General features: G+C 39.7%; 1 protein-coding gene across 12 annotated transcripts in view; it reads left to right on the top strand.

Annotated features, from left to right (window-relative positions):
* Positions 1–20,074, top strand: part of CDKL5 (cyclin dependent kinase like 5) — a 202,334-nt gene that overhangs the window by 81,183 nt on the left and 101,077 nt on the right. For 3 of the 12 annotated variants that reach the window (XM_070258221.1, XM_014728772.3, XM_070258226.1), the window contains exons 1-2: positions 208–463; positions 3,793–4,295. The exons of the other annotated variants lie outside the window; for them this stretch is intronic. In XM_070258221.1, the coding sequence (XP_070114322.1) occupies positions 3,933–4,295 (363 nt within the window). In that variant the 5' untranslated portion in view covers positions 208–463; positions 3,793–3,932. Of the gene's footprint in view, positions 1–207; positions 464–3,792; positions 4,296–20,074 lie in introns of those variants that run through there. 12 annotated transcript variants of the gene reach the window in all.

The raw sequence follows: 20,074 nt of genomic DNA on the forward strand, positions 1-20,074 counted from the left end.
CCTCTCTTCCTTTTAGATGAAACAAGAAGGCTAGAGGGGGCTGTAGTTGTCTTATTTCTCCTCTCCCAGGAGTACATATAAGGCTCTGGTAAATGTTTGGTGCATTGGCTTTTGTTATGGAGAACATTCTGGGCTTATTTCAAAACTGTTACATTTTCCCTGGGCATATTTCAAAATGGTTACTTTCCCCTTCCTCTTACCCAAAAGGGAGAAGATTTTTATTGGATCTTCACCCTGGGCGTATTTCAGAGTTGTTACATTTCTCTTGCTCTTACCCAAAAGAGGAGGAGATTGTTCTTGGATCTTCACAGTCATAACCTGGTGAGGTTCCTGGAGGTAAAGCCACGAGAGTGTGGAGGCTGTCCTAAGACTAGGCCCCCAGGACTTCTTACTCTCAAGCTTTTGTTAAAATTACCATTTAAGTTTTCTTACTAGTGTTTCACTCCAGCAGCTTCTGCTCCAGGTAAGCTGATCTTGAATGTGATTCTCTGTATTTGCCCGTCTCTCCAGATTTTAGGAGTTCAGTTTGCCCTTTGTCTTCAATTCTCTGATAAGCCTAAGAAAAGTTTTTGATTTCCAGTTTGTTCAGGTTTTTTCTTGCTGTAGAGAAAGCAGTAACAATATCTAAGCACTTTTACATGTTAGAACTGAAACGTGAAATCTTACATTTATATATATATATATATTTTTTAAAGATTTTATTTTTTTCCTTTTTCTCCCCAAAGCCCCCCGGTACATAGTTGTATATTCTTCGCTGTGGGTTCTTCTAGTTGTGGCATGTGGGATGCTGCCTCAGTGTGGTTTGATGAGCAGTGCCATGTCCGTGCCCAGGATTTGAACCAACGAAACACTGGGCCACCTGCAGTGGAGTGCGCAAACTTAACCACTCGGCCATGGGGCCAGCCCCTTACATTTATATTTTAAAACTGGAAATATCTTGTCCAGTTTAAAAATAATCTTTAGCAAGAGGCTTTTAATTTTCCTCTGAACCATTTGCTTAGCCGAGATGACTCATTCTCAGTTGTTTTTATCCCTTTGAATCTCAGATCTATATATTTTCAAAGTGCTTAGTAAGAACTTTTTCAGAACAAAATATTTGAAAAACTTAAGAACTTCATGTAATTCTAGAAAATTGCTAATAACTTTATCCTAAATTAACTAGAATTATTGATTTTCTTTTCCCCTTACAGCACTGTTTTTTGTTGTATCAGATACCTTCTATCAACCATACTAAAGTAGTTTCAGGATTATTTTCTTTAACCTTCACTTGTTATTATTTTATCCCACTTGTTTTTGAAGAAATAACTTAATTTTCTAAGGCACTTTGACATCTCTGGAGACTAAACTCTGTTTAAATTTGAAAAACTAATAAGAATAAATGCCTAACTCTTATGTTGCCAATGGTTTATTTTCAATTAACCTTGAAGAATGTATTAATTATAAACTATAGATCTCAGTGACTTTAGCTTAATAGGATTACTTTCAGAATCTGTGTGATAGAGAACAATTTGGTGAAAATGTGTTATTTAAGTAACAGAGAAACTACTGTGTGTACTTTAAAGCCTTATAATTTGATTACTTGCAAAAAAAATTACATTTTGGGAGCCTTCAGTTTCTATCCTTGAAGATAGATGTAACCAATTCGGTCACTTGAGACATTGTAAATTCCATTAACCTTGCCCTTTTTTTAGGTTTCATTTTGTTTTATTTTTCTCACTGAATCTACTGTGAGGAATAGCCATTAAATCAAGAAACAAATTAGTTGCATGGTATTTAAGATTGCTTATTAGTTGGCAAATTCGTATTATGTTTATTTTAAGAAATATTTTTCTCTTTTAATTTTCCTAATTATTTAAAATGAATAGCTATCTTTGGGAATTAAAGATTTTGGGGGTTTTTTTGAAGAGAGAGAACTAAGATATTAAATATGTGTTATCTTAATATACTAAATAAAGTTTGTTTTAAAAAATGATGAGTCAGTGCTGTATTGAAATGATTTGGTTGAAAATAACTACTTTTTGCTATGTGGTAATCAATTAGCTGTGATCCCTTTTTAAGGTAAGATCCATTTGTCTAACATGCTCTGAATTAGAGGCAGAAACCTTTCCCCAGGCTTTTGCTTAGAGACATTTCTTGTAAAGAAATAGGGCTGTCCGGGGAGGAAATGGAGAAAGAATAGCAGGTCTGCAGCAGTGGCACAGTTACGTGTTATGTCGCAGGCCAGATTCCACCCGCCCTCAATAGATTAATGAGTGATATCAGTGTTGCTCCTCCTGAAATTTAAAAAAAAAAGCCTCTTGATATATTATAACAGTATCCTAGAAGAAACCCACAAGAATGAACACAGTGTATCAGTAGTTTAGTCTTAACAAGAAAAGTTTCCATGTGCTAACGATTCAACTGAAGATAATGGTTCACATTCAGTAAATAAGTATGTAAATTGAGGCCCCTGTTGTCAGGGACCTGACTTCTAATCCCCAGATAAGGAGGGAGCAGCAGCTCCTTTTTTTGTCCTGATCTTGGTTCTTCCTGCTAACTGGGATGGCACCTATCTTTTCAAAATGCCCCCTCATTCACCACAGCAGTCAGCATCACAGCAGCAGTACTGATCACCTGTTCCCCCCACCAGAGACTCTCAGGACGAGCCCCATGATTCCTGACATCCTCTTTTACATTTTGTCACCACCAAAACTCACTGCACGGAACCCTCATCCCTGTACTTCTCTGTACATCCTTCAATTGCATCCCGTTTCTTCCCCCAACCTTCCCACTGTTCGCTCGAGCTGCTACTGTTCCCTGAACTGCCGTTAGAAATTTCTCCCATGGCCTCAGTCTTGCTCCAGACTCACAGTATAATCTTGCTTTCTTCTTCTGGGCTTCTTGGCTGCTGTCAAGCAGATGCTTAAGGTAACCCCCTCCGGCACCAGTTGGCTACCTCTGCCTCTACCTGGTAACCATGCTGCTGCCCTTGAGCTCCTGGAGTACAGTGGGTTCTTGCCCCTTCGAATTGTTGCCCATGCTGCTTCCTTCACATGCAGCGGTTTTTCCAGTCTTCGCCTGGCTGACTCTATACAGTCTGATTTGGGTTTCCTTACGTTATCCTCTGTCAGTACCTGTTTGTTTCCTTCTTAGGACTTATTTAAATTTGCAATTGTATATTCACTTACTCACTTAGCCTTTTTCACGGATTCTAAGATATACATTTCTCCCCACATTTCTGAAATTGGGGCACAACTTATAGTGGGTGCCTTGATTGCTTTCTGAATGGTAAGTAAAATAATGGTGTATCTTACAATCAGTTGTATCTGTTTCCCTCAGTTGAATTCTATTTTACTCATCAGTAGGAATCAGTGCCCAGTACAGTACCTTGCACCTAGTAGGCACTGAATAAATAATGCTCGAATGAACGTCATTACCTATTTGGGAATGATGGCCCTAATATGTCTGAAGATAAACCAGTCAATACTTGCATGTGAATTTTTAATTCAGTTTCTGTGTTTGAGTCTTTATCTTTGAAGATTACTTTATTCTGGAATTGAAGGAGACCTTTAGATGTGTCTATTTTGTTCCCACATTTATGTAACTTTTCCCATTATTGGTATATGTACATCCTTATTTAGAAGTATATACTCACCGTGTGTGAAATGAATCCACATAAGCTTTTATCAGATATCAGCAGTTGTCTTTCATGAGGGGGAAGAGTGAGGAAGGTATCAAAGAATAGCAGACTTGTGAACTTGAGACAGTTTTGAGTGCTTGAACTTACTCTTTCATTTTACTTCATCCTCCAAGGAGTGCAATCACTTGGCGTGCCTACTTCACTTCTTTTAAGCGAAAGAACAGCAAACAGGCAACATGAGTGATTGAGTGCCTTGAGTGCCTTAGGCCAACTCCACGACAAGGTTCAAGCTTACTCTACCACTGGAGGGAAGATGTGGCTCTCAGTCATTTTCATTTTTCGAATCCTGCTCCTGGGGACAGCAGTTGAGTCAGCCTGGGATGATGAGCAGTTTGGCTTTCGTTGTAACACTCGACAGCCTGGTTGTGAAAATGTCTGTTATGATAAGTCCTTTCCAATCTCTCACGTGTGCTTCTGGGTCCTGCAGATCATATTTGTGTCTGTCCCCACACTCTTTTACCTAGCGCATGTGTTCTATGTGATGCGAAAAGAAGAGAAGTTGAACAAGAAAGAGGAGGAACACAAAGTTGCCCAAACCAATGGTGTCAACGTGGAGATGCGCTTGCAGGAGATCGAAATCAAGAAGATGAAGTATGGCATTGAAGAACACGGCAAGGTGAAAGTCAGGGGGGGCTTGCTGCGAACCTATACCATCAGTATCTTCTTCAGGTCTCTCTTTGAGGTGGCGTTCCTGCTGATCCAGTGGTACCTCTATGGATTCAGCCTGAATGCAATTTACACTTGCAAACGAGACCCCTGCCCGCATCAGGTGGACTGCTTCCTCTCTCGCCCCACAGAGAAAAGCATCTTTACCCTCTTCATGCTGGTGGTGTCCTTGGTGTCTCTTGCCTTGAACATCATCGAGCTACTCTGTGTCTTATTCAAGGGCATTAAGGACCGTTCAAAGGATCTGGAAATTGAGACTTACCACAATACATCTGCTCTGCAGAGCCCTTCCAATGGCTCCTCATCAACTGCTCCTCTCTCTACCACGTCCCCTCCTAGGGACAAGCTGGTTCTTGGAGACAGAAACAGTTCTTCCTGCCGCAATTACAACAAACAAGGAAGTGAGCAAAACCGTGCTAATTACAGTGCATAGCAAGATTGAATGGGGCTGGCAGGAAGCACCCCTCTAGCTCACACGCACAACCTTTGATTTCCTTCCTGATAAGCAGAATTCTAAAATAACCTGGCTACTGGCACTAGCCATTGTAGACCAGCAGCCCTTCTGTAGAGCCAGCAGTCATGCCAGCAGCAGCTTAATGATGTAGAGATCTAGACACATGCTTGAAAGCATTACAGTTCTGCTCAATTGTTAAAGAAAAGGAAGGTGCAGTAGAAAGTGTACTTTTGTTCCAGTGGAGATGGTACTCAACAACCTCAGTCTTAAGGCCTAGCAGGCTAAAGACATTAGACTACCAGGGTTCTTTTGGGGTGTCTGGGATAGGAGGGTGAAAAGAGAGGGATTAATGGAGGCACATGTTGGTATTTAAAGTGGTTGACTCAAAGGATTTACATCTAAATAAAAGTTGTATTAGGTGAGACGTAAGTAAGGACTTTTTCTCCAGTACTCCCCTAGAATGGTTCAGCGTTTGTGAAAGAGTGATAGATATTTGCCATGTATTGGTACAAACAGATTCAGTATAAACTCGAGAACATAGATTTTAAGATGACACATACACAGTGTTCACATTTGAGCCTTTCTCGTGGATTTGTGATGTGGGCCATATGATGTTTACATTACACAATTCCTACTGTGAAAGTAAAGCACCATTTTTCTTTTTCCTAATCCCCCCATCCCATGTATCCCATTAGGGATACTGGTCCTGTTCATTATTTTTGCTCTTTTGTAGAAAGATGTCATGAATGATTTCTTTTTTCTGAACTGTAATCATTGATGCCTGAATGATAGAATTTTAGTACTGTAAACAGCACTCATTAATGTGAGAAACTTAAAAGAAATGCTTACAGAGTTGGACCATTAAATGTTCTTACATGAATTTTGCAGTGACTGATAGTTCTTGGTTTTATCCTACTTAATAAACCTTACTTAATAAACATTATTTCAGAACTTACATTCTGTTATGAGTTTGGCAGTCTGTCTTTTGGGGGTGACCAGCATTTTTGATGTTTGTACTAAGATTTTGTTTGGAATGCAAGAGAGGTTGAAAGAAGTTTGAGTTTTACCCATGTAATTAATTTGTTTGAAATACATACCATACTAAAGAAATCTAACCATTTCTTCAAATGCCTTTTTTAAAGCTGATCGCAGAAGCTTGGTGAAAATGCCAAACTTAATACTTTGTTCTTGCATGACAGCTACATAAGCAATTTTATACACTAATTAGTTTAACATTTCATGTTAAACTGCTGTCATGTTCACCTTTATTGCATGCAATGTAGACCAAGTTCATCATATATTCTAAAGAGTATTTATTCAATAAAGTTTTAAGACAGCAACCCACATGTCTGCCTTCTCTGAGAACTTCTGGCTGCACTGATCTTTCCCAGTCATTTCCACTCTTCCTTGGCACATCTGAATCTAAGCAAAATACACTAGAATCAGGTTTTTAGAAATATAATTGCAGTGACTACGTTAAAAAGGTTTTAGTATCTTTAATCATATGTAGCAGGATCACAGGTGTCCTCACTACTTTCAGATGTGCAAAAAAATGTAGCTTCTTATTTTCTTTTAACTAATCCACTCTTCATCAGAAGCTTCCTCCCACCCTACAGGGCATTGGGGGATGGAGAAGATGGGGACAACTTAAACATTAAATCTGCCAATCCACAGGATCTTGCTTTGACAGTTAAACAGTCTCATTTGGAAAACCCAGTCTCTTGGTTCAACGAAGAGTCTTTCAGATTTTCTTCTCACAAGCCCTTTCATGAGGAATAATCTCCATTATTTACTAGTGGGATGTGTGTTTCTGTGGGGCGCTGCAAAGCTTCTGAAACTTTGGAATTAAATTGAACACCGCCACCCTCACTTCCTGTTTCACATTCATTTTCACGTATTGCTTCCTTGATTTTCTTTAAAGTTTTTGAGATAATTATTGATTCACATACAATTGTAAGAAATAATAGATTCCATCTATCCTTTAATCTCTCCCAATAGGAACATCTTGCATAATTATAGTAGAATATCATAACCAGAAAACTGACATTAATATAATCCATCAACTTACTCAGATTTCACCTGTTTTGCGTGTGCTCATTTGTGTGTGTGGATTTGTGTGACCACCACAGTAAGGATGCAGAACAGTTTTATCAGAAGAATCCCTTGTGCTATCTTTTTACAGCCACAGCCACATCCCTCCCTTCCCCTCGCCCTAACCTCTTAGCAACCACTAATCTGCTCATCTCTATAATTTTGTCATTTCAAGAATGCTATTTAAATGGAATGATACAGCATGTAACCTTTTGAGATTGACTTTTTTTCACTCAGCAGAACTCCCTTGAGAGCCATCCAACTTTTTCTGTGAACCAGTAGTTTGTTCTTTTTTGTTACTGAGTAGTAGTCTATAGAATGGAGGTACCACAGTTTATTCACCTGGTGGAGATTGTTTCCAGTTTTTGGCTATTACAAACACAGCTTCTACGAACATTCGTGTACAGGTTTTTTGTGAGCATAAGTTTTCATTTTCCTAGGATAAATGCCCAAGAGTGTAATTGCTGAGTTGTATGGTAAGTGTAGAGTTTTTTTTGTTTTTTGGTCTTTTTTGAGGAAGATTAGCCCTGAGCTAACATCTGCCGCCAATCTTCCTCTCTTTGCTGAGGAAGACTGGCCTGGAGCTGACATCCGTGCCCATCTTCCTTTACTTCATACGTGGGACACCTACCACAGCATGGCTTGCCAAGTGGTGCCATGTTCACACCCGGGATCCGAACCCGCGAACCCTGGGCCACCGACGCGGGCCGCTGAAGTGGAATGTGCGAATTTAACTGCTGAGCCACCGGGCCGCCCCTCAGGGATTTTTAAAATATATGCAGGCATACCTTGGAGATATTGTGGGTTTGGTTCTAGACCACTGCAATGAAGCAAATATCACAATAAAGTGAATCACATGAACTTTTTGGTTTCCCAGTGCATGTGAAAGTTATATTTACACTATACTGTAGTCTGTCATGTGTGCAATTGCATTATGTCTAAGAAAACGATGTACATACCTTAATTTTAAAATGCTTTATTGCTAAAAACTACTAACTATCATCTGAGCCTTCAGCAAGTCATAATCTTTTTGCTGGTGGAGGGTCTTGTAAAAAATGCATTATCTGTGAAGTGCAATAAAATGATTATGCCTGTATTCTGGATTAAAAATTCTATGCCAGATATGTTTGAAAACATTTTCTCCCAGCTTGTAGCTTATCTTTTCATCACTTAATAACGTCTTTCACAGAGCAAATATTTTAATTTGATAACATCATTTTTCAATTTTTCCTTTTATGGATTGTATTTTCGGTGGTGACTCTAAGAACTCTTTGTCTAGTCCTAAAGATTTTCTCCTTTGTTTGCTTTTACAAGCTTTATTGATTTCTATTTTGCATTTAAGTCCATGATCTACTGTGAGTTAATTTTTGTATAACTTGTGAGATCTAGGTTGCGGTTTTATTTGGCCTGTGATTATCCAGTTGCTCTAACACCGTTTGTTGAAAAGTCTGTCCTTCCTCCATTGAATTGCCTTTGCAGGCAACAATCAGTTGGGCATACTTGTGTGGTTCTATCTCTGGGTTCTCTGATCTATCCCGTTGATCTATGTGTTTATCCTTCTGCTGGTATCATACTGTCTTAATTTCTGTCATGTAGCTCTGTAGTAAGTCTTTTGTTGTTAGTACTGTCAAGTCCATTCTGACTCCTGGTGACCCTGTATATAGAAGAGCAAACCCTGCCTGGTCTTTTTGTGCCATCCTCTTACCTTCTGGTGCTATATCAGCCAGTGCTCTGCTGCTCTTCACAGGGTTGTCATGGCCAATTTTTTCAGAAGTGAGTGGCCACGTCTGTCTTAGTCTGGAAGCTCCACTGAAGCCTGTCCACCATGGGTGACCCTGCTGGTATTTGAAATCCCAGTGTCATAGCTTTCAGCATCACAGTAACATGCAGCCACCACAGTATGACAACTGACTAATGGGTTTTGTGATTCCCTGACCAGGAAACAAACCTGGGCTGCAGTGTTGACAGTGCCGAATCTTAATCACTAGACCACCAGGGCTGGCTATAGTAAGCCTTAATATCAGGTATAATGATTCCTCCCACTTTATTCTGCTTTTTCAAAATTTCTTTAGCTATTCCAGGCCATGTGCCTTTCCATTTCAATTTTAGAATAAACTTGCCTATGTCTGTAAAACACTTGCTGGGATTTTGGTAGGAATTGCATTAAATCTATATATCAATTTGGGGAGAATTGGCATCTTGTTGAATCTTCTAATACATGAGTACAATATGTTTCTCACTATGTAGATTTTATTCAATTTTTTTCATCAATGTTATAATTTTTAGGATAAAGATCCTATACATATTTCATTAGGTTTGTATCTGACTTTAATTTCTTTGGAGCAATTGTAAATGGTATTTTGTTTTTAATTTCTGTCTTCACATTTTTGTTGTTTGTATATAGAAATATTGATTTTTTATTAAGATTATGATAGTTAACAACTTTGTGAAATTACAGTTGTACATCATTATTAGTCATGTTGTAGGTACACCACTTCACCCCTAGTGCCCCCCCCCCTTTCCCCTGGTAACCACTGATCAGTTCTCTTTGTCTATATGTTAACTACCACCTATGAGTGGAGTCATACAGAGTTCATCTTTCTCTGTCTGGCTTATTTCACTCGACATAATACCCTCAAGGTCTATCCATGTTGTTGTGAATGGGACGACTTTGTCCTTTTTTATGGCTGAGTAGTATTCCATTGTATATATATATACCATATCTTCTTTATCCAGTCATCACTTGCTGGGCACTTAGGTTGGTTCCATGACTTGGCTATTGTGAATAATGCTGCAATGAACATAGGAGTGCATGGGACTTTTGGAATTGCTGATTTCAGGTTCTTAGGATAGATACCCAGTAGTGGGATGGCTGGGTCATAAGGTGAAATATGATTGATTTTTGTGTGTTGATCATCTTGTATCCTACAACCTATCTAAACTCACTAGTTCTAGGAGCTTTTTTGTTGATTCCTTGGGATTTTCTATGTAGACGATCATGTCATCAGTAAATAGTGTCAGTTTTATTCCTTCATTTACAATCTGTATGCTTTTTATTTCTTTTTTTTTGGCTTATTACTCTAATTAGAACTTCTAATACTGTGTTAAGTAACAGTGATGAAAGCAGACATTCTTGTCTTGTTCCTAATCTTACAGAAAAAACATTAAGTCTTTCACCATTAAATGTCATGTTAGCTGTAGGGTTTTGTGGATGATATTTATCAAGTTGAAATTATCTTCTATTCCTGGTTTGCCAGAGAGTTTTTTTAATCATGAATGGGTGTTGGATTTTGTCAAATTCTTTTATTGCCTCAGTTGATATGATCATATGATTTTCCTTCTATACCCTGTTGATAATGATTTTCAAATGTTGAATCAGCTTTGCATATCTGGAATAAATCCAACTTGGTCATGGCATATATAGTTCTTATTATACATCACTGGATTTGATTTACTAATATTTTGTTGAGGATTTTTCTGCCTGAGTTCATGAGAGATATTGGTCTATAGTTTCTGGTCTGTTATTTCCTTCCTTCTTTCTTTGGGTTTATTTTCCCTGTCTAGTATTGAGGTAAGAATTTAGATTATTGATTTGAGACCTTTCCTCTTTTCTAATGTATACATTTAGTGCTATCAATTTCTTTCTTAGTACTGCTTTAGCTGCATCCCACATAATTTGGTATATTTTCATTAAGTTCTATAAAATTAAAATTTTCTTTGAGACTTCCTCTTTCTATGATGGTTGCTTTGAAATCTTTGTCAGATAATTCTGACATCCCTGTGTTAGCATCTCTTGATAGTCTTTTCTCATTCATGTTGAGGTTTTCCTGGTTCTTAGTATAAGTGATTTCCTATTGAATCCTGGACATTTTGGATGTTATGTCATTAGACTCTGGATCTTAGTTAATCTTCTGTTTTATCTGGCCTCCTTTGGCACTGCTCTGGCAAACGGGGGGAGGGGTGCCAGATGGGGATGGTGGTTCAGTTTCCTCACTCTGCCTCCATTGACACCTGCTGGGGGGCAGGGGGTGTTTCTTGTTACTGGTGTGGGTGGGAGTTCGGCTCCCCACTAGGCCTCTGCTGGCCACCCTGGCTAGGAGGGGCAGGTATGCCTTGTTACTGCTCCCCACATGGCCTCCGCTGACACTACCCTGGCAGGGGGCAAGACATGCTCCCCACTCTGCCTTTGCTAGTGTGAATGGAGCCACAATTTTCACTGTTTCATTTGGCTGGAGTAGAGTGGTATTGTCTAAAAGTTTTCCATCTTACTAGGCTTCTCCTTTCCTGGTCCTTTAGCTTGAGAGAAGCAGGCTTTTGTTGGGGCTATTTTTTTCTCTGTGTCCATGGGCATTTCTGGGTTGCTTGTTGAAGTGGTTTTATTAGGGTTGCTTTAAAATCCTCGTCAGATAATTTCAACATCTGATTCATCTTGATGTTGATGTCTCTTGTGTTTTCTCATTCAAGTTGTGACTTTCATGGTCCTTGGTATGACGAGTGAGTTTTGATTGCATCCTGGTCATTTTAGATATTCCGAGACTGTGGATCCTTAATCTTTTTTCTTTAGCAGGCAGCTTCCCTGTTGAGGGATAGAATGAGGGCCAGGGATGTGTCTCTGTTCACCTTCCCCATGGTCATTTTGGGTATTACAAGACTCTGGATCCTTGATCTTTTTTGTTTAGCAGGCAGCCTCCCTGTTGAGGCATAGAATGAGGGCTGGCGGTGTGTGTCTGTTCAGCTTCCCACTTGGCCCCCTGATACAACCTCTGCAGAAGTGTTGCTCTTACTCCCACTGCCTCCTTGCAGACTGGTGAAGTAGATCATCAGGTCCTCTCTTGGCCCTGCTAACACCTTCCCAGCAAAAGTGGACCCCTGATTCATACTGCCTTATTGCCTCTGGTCCATCCTGCAGACACTACCCTGGCAGGGGACTTGGGGGAGATGGAAGATCAGCTCCTAACTGGACCCGCCAACACCGCAAGGTGGGGAATGGGAGCGCTGCCTGCTTCTGCCAGGCAGGGGATGGAAGATTAGCTCCCCACTCAGCCCTGCCTATAGGGACAGCACCAGGCCAGTGAGCTGGAGCAGTGCTGCCTGCTTTTTAGGAGTGTATGTGAGTGAGTGAGTGAGTGAGTGTGTGTGTGTGTGTGTGTGTGTGTGTAAGAGTGTCTACCTGATTAGCCCCACTGAAACCTCAGTGGGAAGGTGGTGCAGTTTTCCCATTGATGTTTGCCTAGAGTAGGGTGAATATTGCCCCAAAGATTTTCTGTTCTTAGCCCATCCTTTTCCTGGTCTCTTGGCTGTGGGAGCAGGCTTTTCTTGGCACTTTTTTATATTTGCCTCTTGTGGGTTCCAGGTTGGAGGCTTCTGCAGCACCCTATCAGGGAAACATGGAAAACAATGAGGAAACCCACAGAACGCGCTGCCGTGGTGTTCCTCAAGTCCCGAAGTCCCGAGGCAGTCGTCCTCCTCCTTTCCACCTTGTCTTCCTGTGCTTGTTTGTGTGTTATGTACGGGGATTTTTAGTTTTAAGAAGAATCTGGGAGGAATGGGGCTACTCCATCTTTACCTAAACTAGAAGTCTCCATGTGTGTGAAAATTCTATAAACACTGCTTTATATGATAATAACATCAGTCCATTCTTCAAATATACCGTGTATCAGGCACTGTGATTGACCTCGGGGACTATAGATAGGATTGAGACATAGTCCTTACCTTCAGACACCTCACAGTTTTGTAGAGTTCAAGGAACTGTGAAATAGGTTTCAGTTTGCCCCATGACACTCAGGTAGAAAACAGAATTCTTTATTTTAGAGAGAAAACTAAATCTAGCTCCACACCACCAAGCTTGTGATATTAGTGGAGCTCTTTTGCCTCTCATTGACTGATAAGCCTCCTTTGGTGTATAGGTACCAGGCAAATGGGGAAGGGGCCTAGTCCTCAGTACCTTGTTATTACCATGGTTACCATTGTTACCTGAGTTACCATTTTTTGCCAGGGGCTGCTGTCCAGTGGGCATTGTGTCTCAGACCCCACCTCTCCAGGCTGTGGTGCTTCGTGATCAGACTGGAGGAATCTCTCCAAGTACCACCACTGTCCGACAAGTCCCGGACAGCCCTCTGCTTCATGCAGAACCCAGAGCCCTGTGATCCTCCCAGTCCCGGAGGAACGTCAGCTCTCTCTGAGGTTAACCTGTTAGATGGGAAGTTCAGCTCTACTGCCTTTGTGAGTCTGGACTTTATAACAGTAAGTCCTGTTAGTTCTCTCCAGGGGCAGGAGGAGCCGTCAGGGACAAACTTCATGCTCTCTGAGTTCCTTTGGAAACTTGCTTTGGTGATTTGGGAATGCCCCAAAGTAGGGCATTTTGAACTTTCTCCCTGATGATGGTAATAACATTTAGCTCATGTGTTGTTCTGAGCATTTTACTTGTATCCTCTCATTCAGTCCTAATAGCAACCTGAGGAATAAGTGGTATTGTTAAACCTAATTTTCAAAAAAGGTAATTGAGGCACTGAGAAGTTAAGTATCTTGCCTAAGGTCACTGAGCTGGTAGGTGATAGAGCCAGGATTCAAATCCAGGCAATTTGCTTCTAGATCTGAAGTTCTTGCCCTTCTTCTGGGTGTGTAACAACCTTTGAGTTTTGCTTTGCTTTGTTATTATTTGTTTGAAGTCAAGATTGTGTCTGAAAGAAGTGCTTCTGGGCTTCTAAAAGGTATCACAAAATTAGATGTAATTAAAGAGTGTTTCTAGTTACAAACACTTTTTGTTTTCTTTCTTATGAAACCACATAGATAGATCTGGCAACAGGAGTATGAAAAATAACCAGTACATATCTTATGTTTTAAACTATTTGGGGTATCATCCTCTAATGAGATTTTTTGATTTGTTTCTGAAAGTAAGAAATAATGATTTTATTAGAAATTTCTCCTTTTTTGTTTATTTAGAAAATTTAACCAGATTATTTTTCATTATACACATCTATTATATATCAGATTTTTCTTATACATTTGCGATATTTTCTATTGCTTTAGGTGCCTTTTTGTTCAAATGCAGGTGGTAGAATAACTTAGAAGGACATGATTCACAAGTCTTTATATAAATATTATCCGTGCCATTAGACTGAAATTCTCCTTTAGGGGCTTATTGTAAAGCAGTTATAGTGTAGCCATGTTCCTCTGTTCAGAAAAGATTCAAACTGCCCTTTCTCTTGCTTTTTCAGTGAAAATGTTTAAATTTTTCCATTCACTTAAAATGTGGAATGAAGTTTCATTTACATACATATTTGATGTACTTGGTAGTATAATCTAACAGTTTGTTCTATTCCTTATAAACATAGACTATTAAATATAAAATTTCTGCCATGTTTTGTTAGAGAATAATGTATAATTTCTCCTAAAGTCATCCATTGATTTGCATTTTTTTCATACCATTGACTCTTAAATTGCTGCAGGCACATGCCCACTATGTGATTTATCTGAATCACTATGTGATTATCTGAAGCGGATATCTTTTTCAAATTTATAATTGATTTATCATCCATGCTGTTTGAATGCATTCTTTGTTGGTATATAAAGAATCTTTGTTAGTTCTAGCTCAAGATAAACTACAGGAGTGAGCTTTAAAACTTAAAATTAATTCATTAAGCAGACATTTGTTAAGGCATCTGCTGTAGCAAGTGTTGCTGGATGTTTGGCTGAAGGACAAGAAGGACATGATTAGTGATTGTAGAAAGCCCACATTCTAGAAGGAAAAGTCACGTGACAGCATAGTGATTGGGATGTGGTCTCTGCCCTTGAGGAGTTCACAGGCTGTCAGAGAATGAAAATGTCAAAAAAACAGCTCATTCATTTTCAAAACTCAGGTGATTGGTCTTTTTAGCAAAATAGTATTTCATTCTTTATTTTCTGTGATGTTTTTAGTTACAGTAAAATTTACATATCTCATTTCTGTGTCTTGTGTATCCATTGCCTCCTTTCTTCTTGGTCCCTGAAATATCCTTAAGAGGTTCTTAGGGCAGCTAAACTGCCTAACTCATCCATCCCACTCCTTTGAACTGCCTTTCTTTCCTTTGTTTTTTTGCTGAGGAAGATTTGCCCTGAGCTAAAATCTGCTGCCATTCTTCCTCTTTTTGTATATGAGCCACTACCACAGCATGGCCACAGCATGACAGGGGAGTGTTGTAGGTCCATGCCCGGGAATTGAACCCAGACTGCTGAAGCAGAATGTGTCACACTTAACCATTAGGCCACCAGGGCTGGCCCAGGAGTGCCTTTCTGCTAGGTCTTAAGGGCCCAGAGTTGCGTGAAGTGCCTATGCTCGTAGATCTTAATTATGGTCTAGGGTGAGAAGGGCAGCCAAATGGCAAATCACAGATTCCAGTGCAGTTGTGGTTGGAGGTATGGCTAGGGTGCTGGGACTACAAAAGAGGAACACAGAAAACAGGCTGGGGGATCCTGCAGTGCTTCCTGAAGGAGAGTTTTGAAGGAGAAAAAAGAATTCACTAGAAGTAGCAGGGTTGGCTTCCTGTCATTTAAGTAACAGCTGAAAGCATCACCTCCTTCAGTACTCCCTCACCCAAATAAATACTCTGTTGAAATTGCCCTGTTTTGCTTTCGTTATAGCAGTTACCATTATCTTCTTATCTGTTAGTTGTTTACTTATGGAAGCCTCAGAAAGCCTCTAGGCCGCATGATAGATAATACGTCTTTCTTTTCCCCAGTCTGGTGATTGACAGCAGAGTATTTTGAAATATCTATTATGTACAAAACTGCTGACCTCACTGAGGCCTTTGGAGAATGTTGCTAGAAGAGGATTTCAACTACAATGCTTCAGTGATATCTTGATGTCAAGGAACCAGACACAAGAATTTTGTTAGGTTTATAGTGTTCCTTGGCTAATTCTCTTGAGACATTGGATGCTTGAGACTTAACATTCCACAGTTGTTTCAAAGGCACGACCACTTTGGGGATTTTTTTCTCTTCCTCCTCCACCTCTTTTTTGCTTTAGCACTCAAGGTGGCGTATATGAGGTCGACCAGCTTCCCTGTGTGATGGTGGTAAACGGTTCCTCTTCCGTGCCTGTGTAACAATATGTACAGTTTGCTTCCACGGACATTTTATTACATACCTAGCATATGTGAGATGAAGTGCTGGGTATTTGGATATAAAGATAAACCAGACTTAGCTCTTTCAAAAATATCACAGGCTGCTGATTTATGTTGGATACTCACCTCTTTTTATGGTAAGAGAAGGTGAATCTGGTGCTTTCTAGTTTTCTCCATAATCCATAAGATAAGATATAACAAATTTTCACTAAATTAACCAGTTACTTTGAAAATAAGTTTTTAAGAAAAGAGAAGAAAAAAATTGTTGCTATGTATGTTGAATGTATTTTTCAGTTTTATACATGGATATAGTTATGGCAAAAAGCAGTGACTTGGAACTTTTTTCAGAATTTGCTTGTACCATTCTGTTTTCTTGTCTGCTTCTGCGTGAGCATGCCTGTCAGAAAGCATGCTCACGGGGTCCCTGGAGGTAATCCAGTGCAGTCATTTGAATAGAGAGCTTCTAAGTTTCTCCTGCTGTACTTATCGGTCTGTCACATCTTGGCAGTATTATAGTAATCCTGTACCTGAGGACCTCATGCCTTAGTAGCCTAAAGATATTAGACAAAACATAATTTCTGTTGCTTTTGAACTTTGAAGTTTCCTTAAGCATATCTGTGTCCTAAAACCCAGGCATATTTCTCATGAATTGGAAAAAACGAAACCTTGGTGTGTTGGCTTTCTTTACCAGATTTCAGTACTCTCATTGTCTTATTTTATAGGAAAATGTAAAATTAGGGCAAAGTATTTGTCAAAAGTCAAGAATTATAGGTTTTGTATTTTATATATGCACATGCATAGTTCATCAGCTTATTGATGAATAAAAGCAAAATAGAATCAGATATTCTTAAGTCGTGATTTTATAACCATTTTAGCTATACCGTCTCTAACTTCAGCAAAAGGTAGGAGTGTATGTTCATGGGTCTGGTTTTTGTTAGGGCTCCCAGGAAGCAGTGAGCAACTGGCCTCTACAGTAGCTCTGCTAGTGTTAGCTTTCTGTACATTGTTTACTTACCAGTGTCTGCAAAACTTAAGTATGCTGACTTTGATGGTATCTACATAATTTACTGGAAAAATTGGCCTTGAGAAAGTTGGGCACAGTCTGTTCTTCCTTCAGTAAAGGAATCTGTAGCAAGCTGTCTATCACTAGTTCAACAGAACAATAGATTTTTGTCTTCATTTGGACCATGTATTTTTTTTTTTTTTTTAATTTTAAAGATTTTATTTTTTTCCTTTTTTTCCCCAAAGCCCCCCGGTACATAGTTGTATATTCTTCGTTGTGGGTCCTTCTAGTTGTGGCATGTGGGACGCTGCCTCAGTGTGATTTGATGAGCAGTGCCATGTCCGCGCCCAGGATTCGAACCAACAAAACACTGGTCCGCCTGCAGCGGAGCGTGCGAACTTAACCACTCGGCCACGGGGCCAGCCCCTGGACCATGTATTTTTATGTTGATCATCAGCCTAGTTTAATTTCAAACCTTTCTTTGTTCTTTTCTTCTATCATTATACCTGCATCTTTATACATTTAACAGGAGTAATATTTCTGGAATACCTGGTGATGTATCTTTGGTCAATAAATTGGTTTTTCTCTCCTGACTATTTTCTTCTATCATGGTTCCAGGTATGAGAGTAGGATGAATGCCACTTTGTAGGGGAAATTCCTTTGAGACTTAAAGTAGAAATGAAAGATAGCCCTTCCAGGTGTTAAAGGAATGTGGGCAGAAGAGACAGAGTCAGGGCAGGCAAGTCTTGATATGCCCTTCCCCCCACCCCCACTGCCTCAGGGAACTGAAATTCTGGGTTTAGGGGGACAGTAGGTTGAGGATAAAGCCAAAAGTGAAGGAAGCTTATGCCCCACTTCCCTCTTGGACCTCGGGAAGAAACTGCCTTGCAAGGTTGCCTTGTCACAATGGAAGCAGTGACAGCAGAGATGATATGGTTAGGTTGAGAGAGGATTCCTGGGCCTCCTTCAGTTTGTGAGTGGATTCTAAGGAATCCCAAAGTTACTGCACACCCCAGGTAGCTGGGTTGAGAGCCAGTAAATCTGTCAGTGGGGATGCTGTGTTGAGGGGCAGGCTGATACCAATACTATACAGTCATGCATAGCTTAAGGACAGCGATACATTCTGAGAAATGTGTCATTAGGTGATTTCGTCGTCCTGCAAACATCATAGAGTGTACTTACACAAACCTAGATGGTATAGTGTACTACACACCTAGGCAATATGGTACTAATCTTATGGGACCCCCATTGTATATGCTATCTGTCATTGATCAAAACGTCGTTATGACTCTAGTTGGTGGCCAGGTCATGGGTATAAATGAGATTGCAGAGTCTAGATGTCTTCAGCATCAACTAAAGCTGAGAAGGAGCCAAACAACCAGGCCAGACCCCTGGGCTCTAAGCCAAGAGCACATACCTGAGTTCGCAGAACCCATGGCATCCAACAGCCACATCGGCTAGTGTCCGGGGTCCAGGCCTATAAGGAATCTTGTCTTGGAGACCAGAGAGCTCTAGGGGACAGCACAAAGGCCTGTGTGTGTTTATCTGAGAGCCCATCCCTTACCACAATGAAATTATATAACCCACCCACATCCATACACCCAGCTGCCATCTTGATAGAGGCAGCGAGAAAATCTGAGGGGAAAATGGCGTTTATCTGAAAGAGACTCTAAACCAGAAAGGACTGAGCTACCATAAAATGCAAGTTAAAGTCAACGTCAGAGCTTGAAAAGCAAGGTTAAATCAGTTATGAAAAATTAAAGAGGTACATTTTCTTGGCGCATCTTAGATTTAGTCTTTGAGGATATATTTAAATTTTGTACTGTTTGTTCACTGTTGAGCGCAGCTTAAGTCCAATGGTTGTCTGATTGAGGTTGTAGATTGCCTGCATTTGGCATGCCTAATTAATGCTATCTTTGTCTCAATTACTTGATCACTAGAAGTGGAATTTTCATTTTCTCCTTATCTATCCATTGTTATAAAATAAGGACAAAATAAAATTATAACAGTTGCACAATAACTAAAGTACAGACATGATGGTTAATATTACTAAACTGAAATACTCTCTGGCAGACATTGTTACCAGGTACTCTTTGAAATTTCCATTCATTTGTTGACATCCCATAGTCTGAATTCGGTGTAAACAAGGTAGTTTGAGAGTGTCTGTATATAATGTCTGAAAGTGTAGGTTATATGAAAATCAAGTATATTTTGAATTTTGTATGCTCGGTAAATACAGAGCTAAATTGTTTTTTGAAAGTTCACCTGTCTCCCTTTCTATTAAAAACAGTTGCTATATGCTCTGCCAGAGGGGTTAGTGAAAATTCTTCTTTGGATGCTTTATTTTCATCTTCTTCTTCTTTTTTCTTTTTTGGTGAGGAGGATTGGCCCTGAGCTAACATCTGTGCCAATCTTCCTCCATTTTGTATGTGGGATGCTGCCACAGCATGGCTTGTTGAGTGGTATGTAGGTCCACACAAGGGATCAAACCCATGAACCCCGGGCTGCTGAAGCAGAGTGCACAAACTTAACCACTACGCCACCAGGCCACCCCCCATTTTCATCTTGATAACTACATTTTATTTTGTGAACATTTTATTAATTACCTAATCTCTAATATTAACAAAGGGCAGTAAATTTATATTAGTCTGTAACTATGAGGTGAATTATTTTTAAGTGATTCATTATAAATCAACTTTATTGAGTTATAATTTACATACAAAAGCATACCACCTTATATGCAGTAAGATGTACCCATTTTAAGTGTACAGGTCTGTATGAATTAGTTTCCTTAGTTCATCATGGTTACGCCCTCTGACATCATCAGCCAGCATCCCTTCAGGTTGATGCTGATCCACTAACAGTTATACTGAGCCATGTTAGAAATACTTACAAAGGCTTTCTGGGTATGTGGGTTTGTTGCATTTATAAACTAAATGGTCCTAGACTTTGATGTTTTTTATTCTTATATTTGTGGCATTCAAATGTCAGCAATCTAGGTGGCCCCAAGTCTCATGGCCTTACTGGATATATTCACTTTTAATGTTCAATTAAAAATCATTCTAGACTTTACTGCATGA

Source organism: Equus caballus, chromosome X (assembly GCF_041296265.1).
Source record: "Equus caballus isolate H_3958 breed thoroughbred chromosome X, TB-T2T, whole genome shotgun sequence".
In the NCBI taxonomy this organism is placed as follows: Eukaryota; Metazoa; Chordata; class Mammalia; order Perissodactyla; family Equidae; genus Equus; species Equus caballus.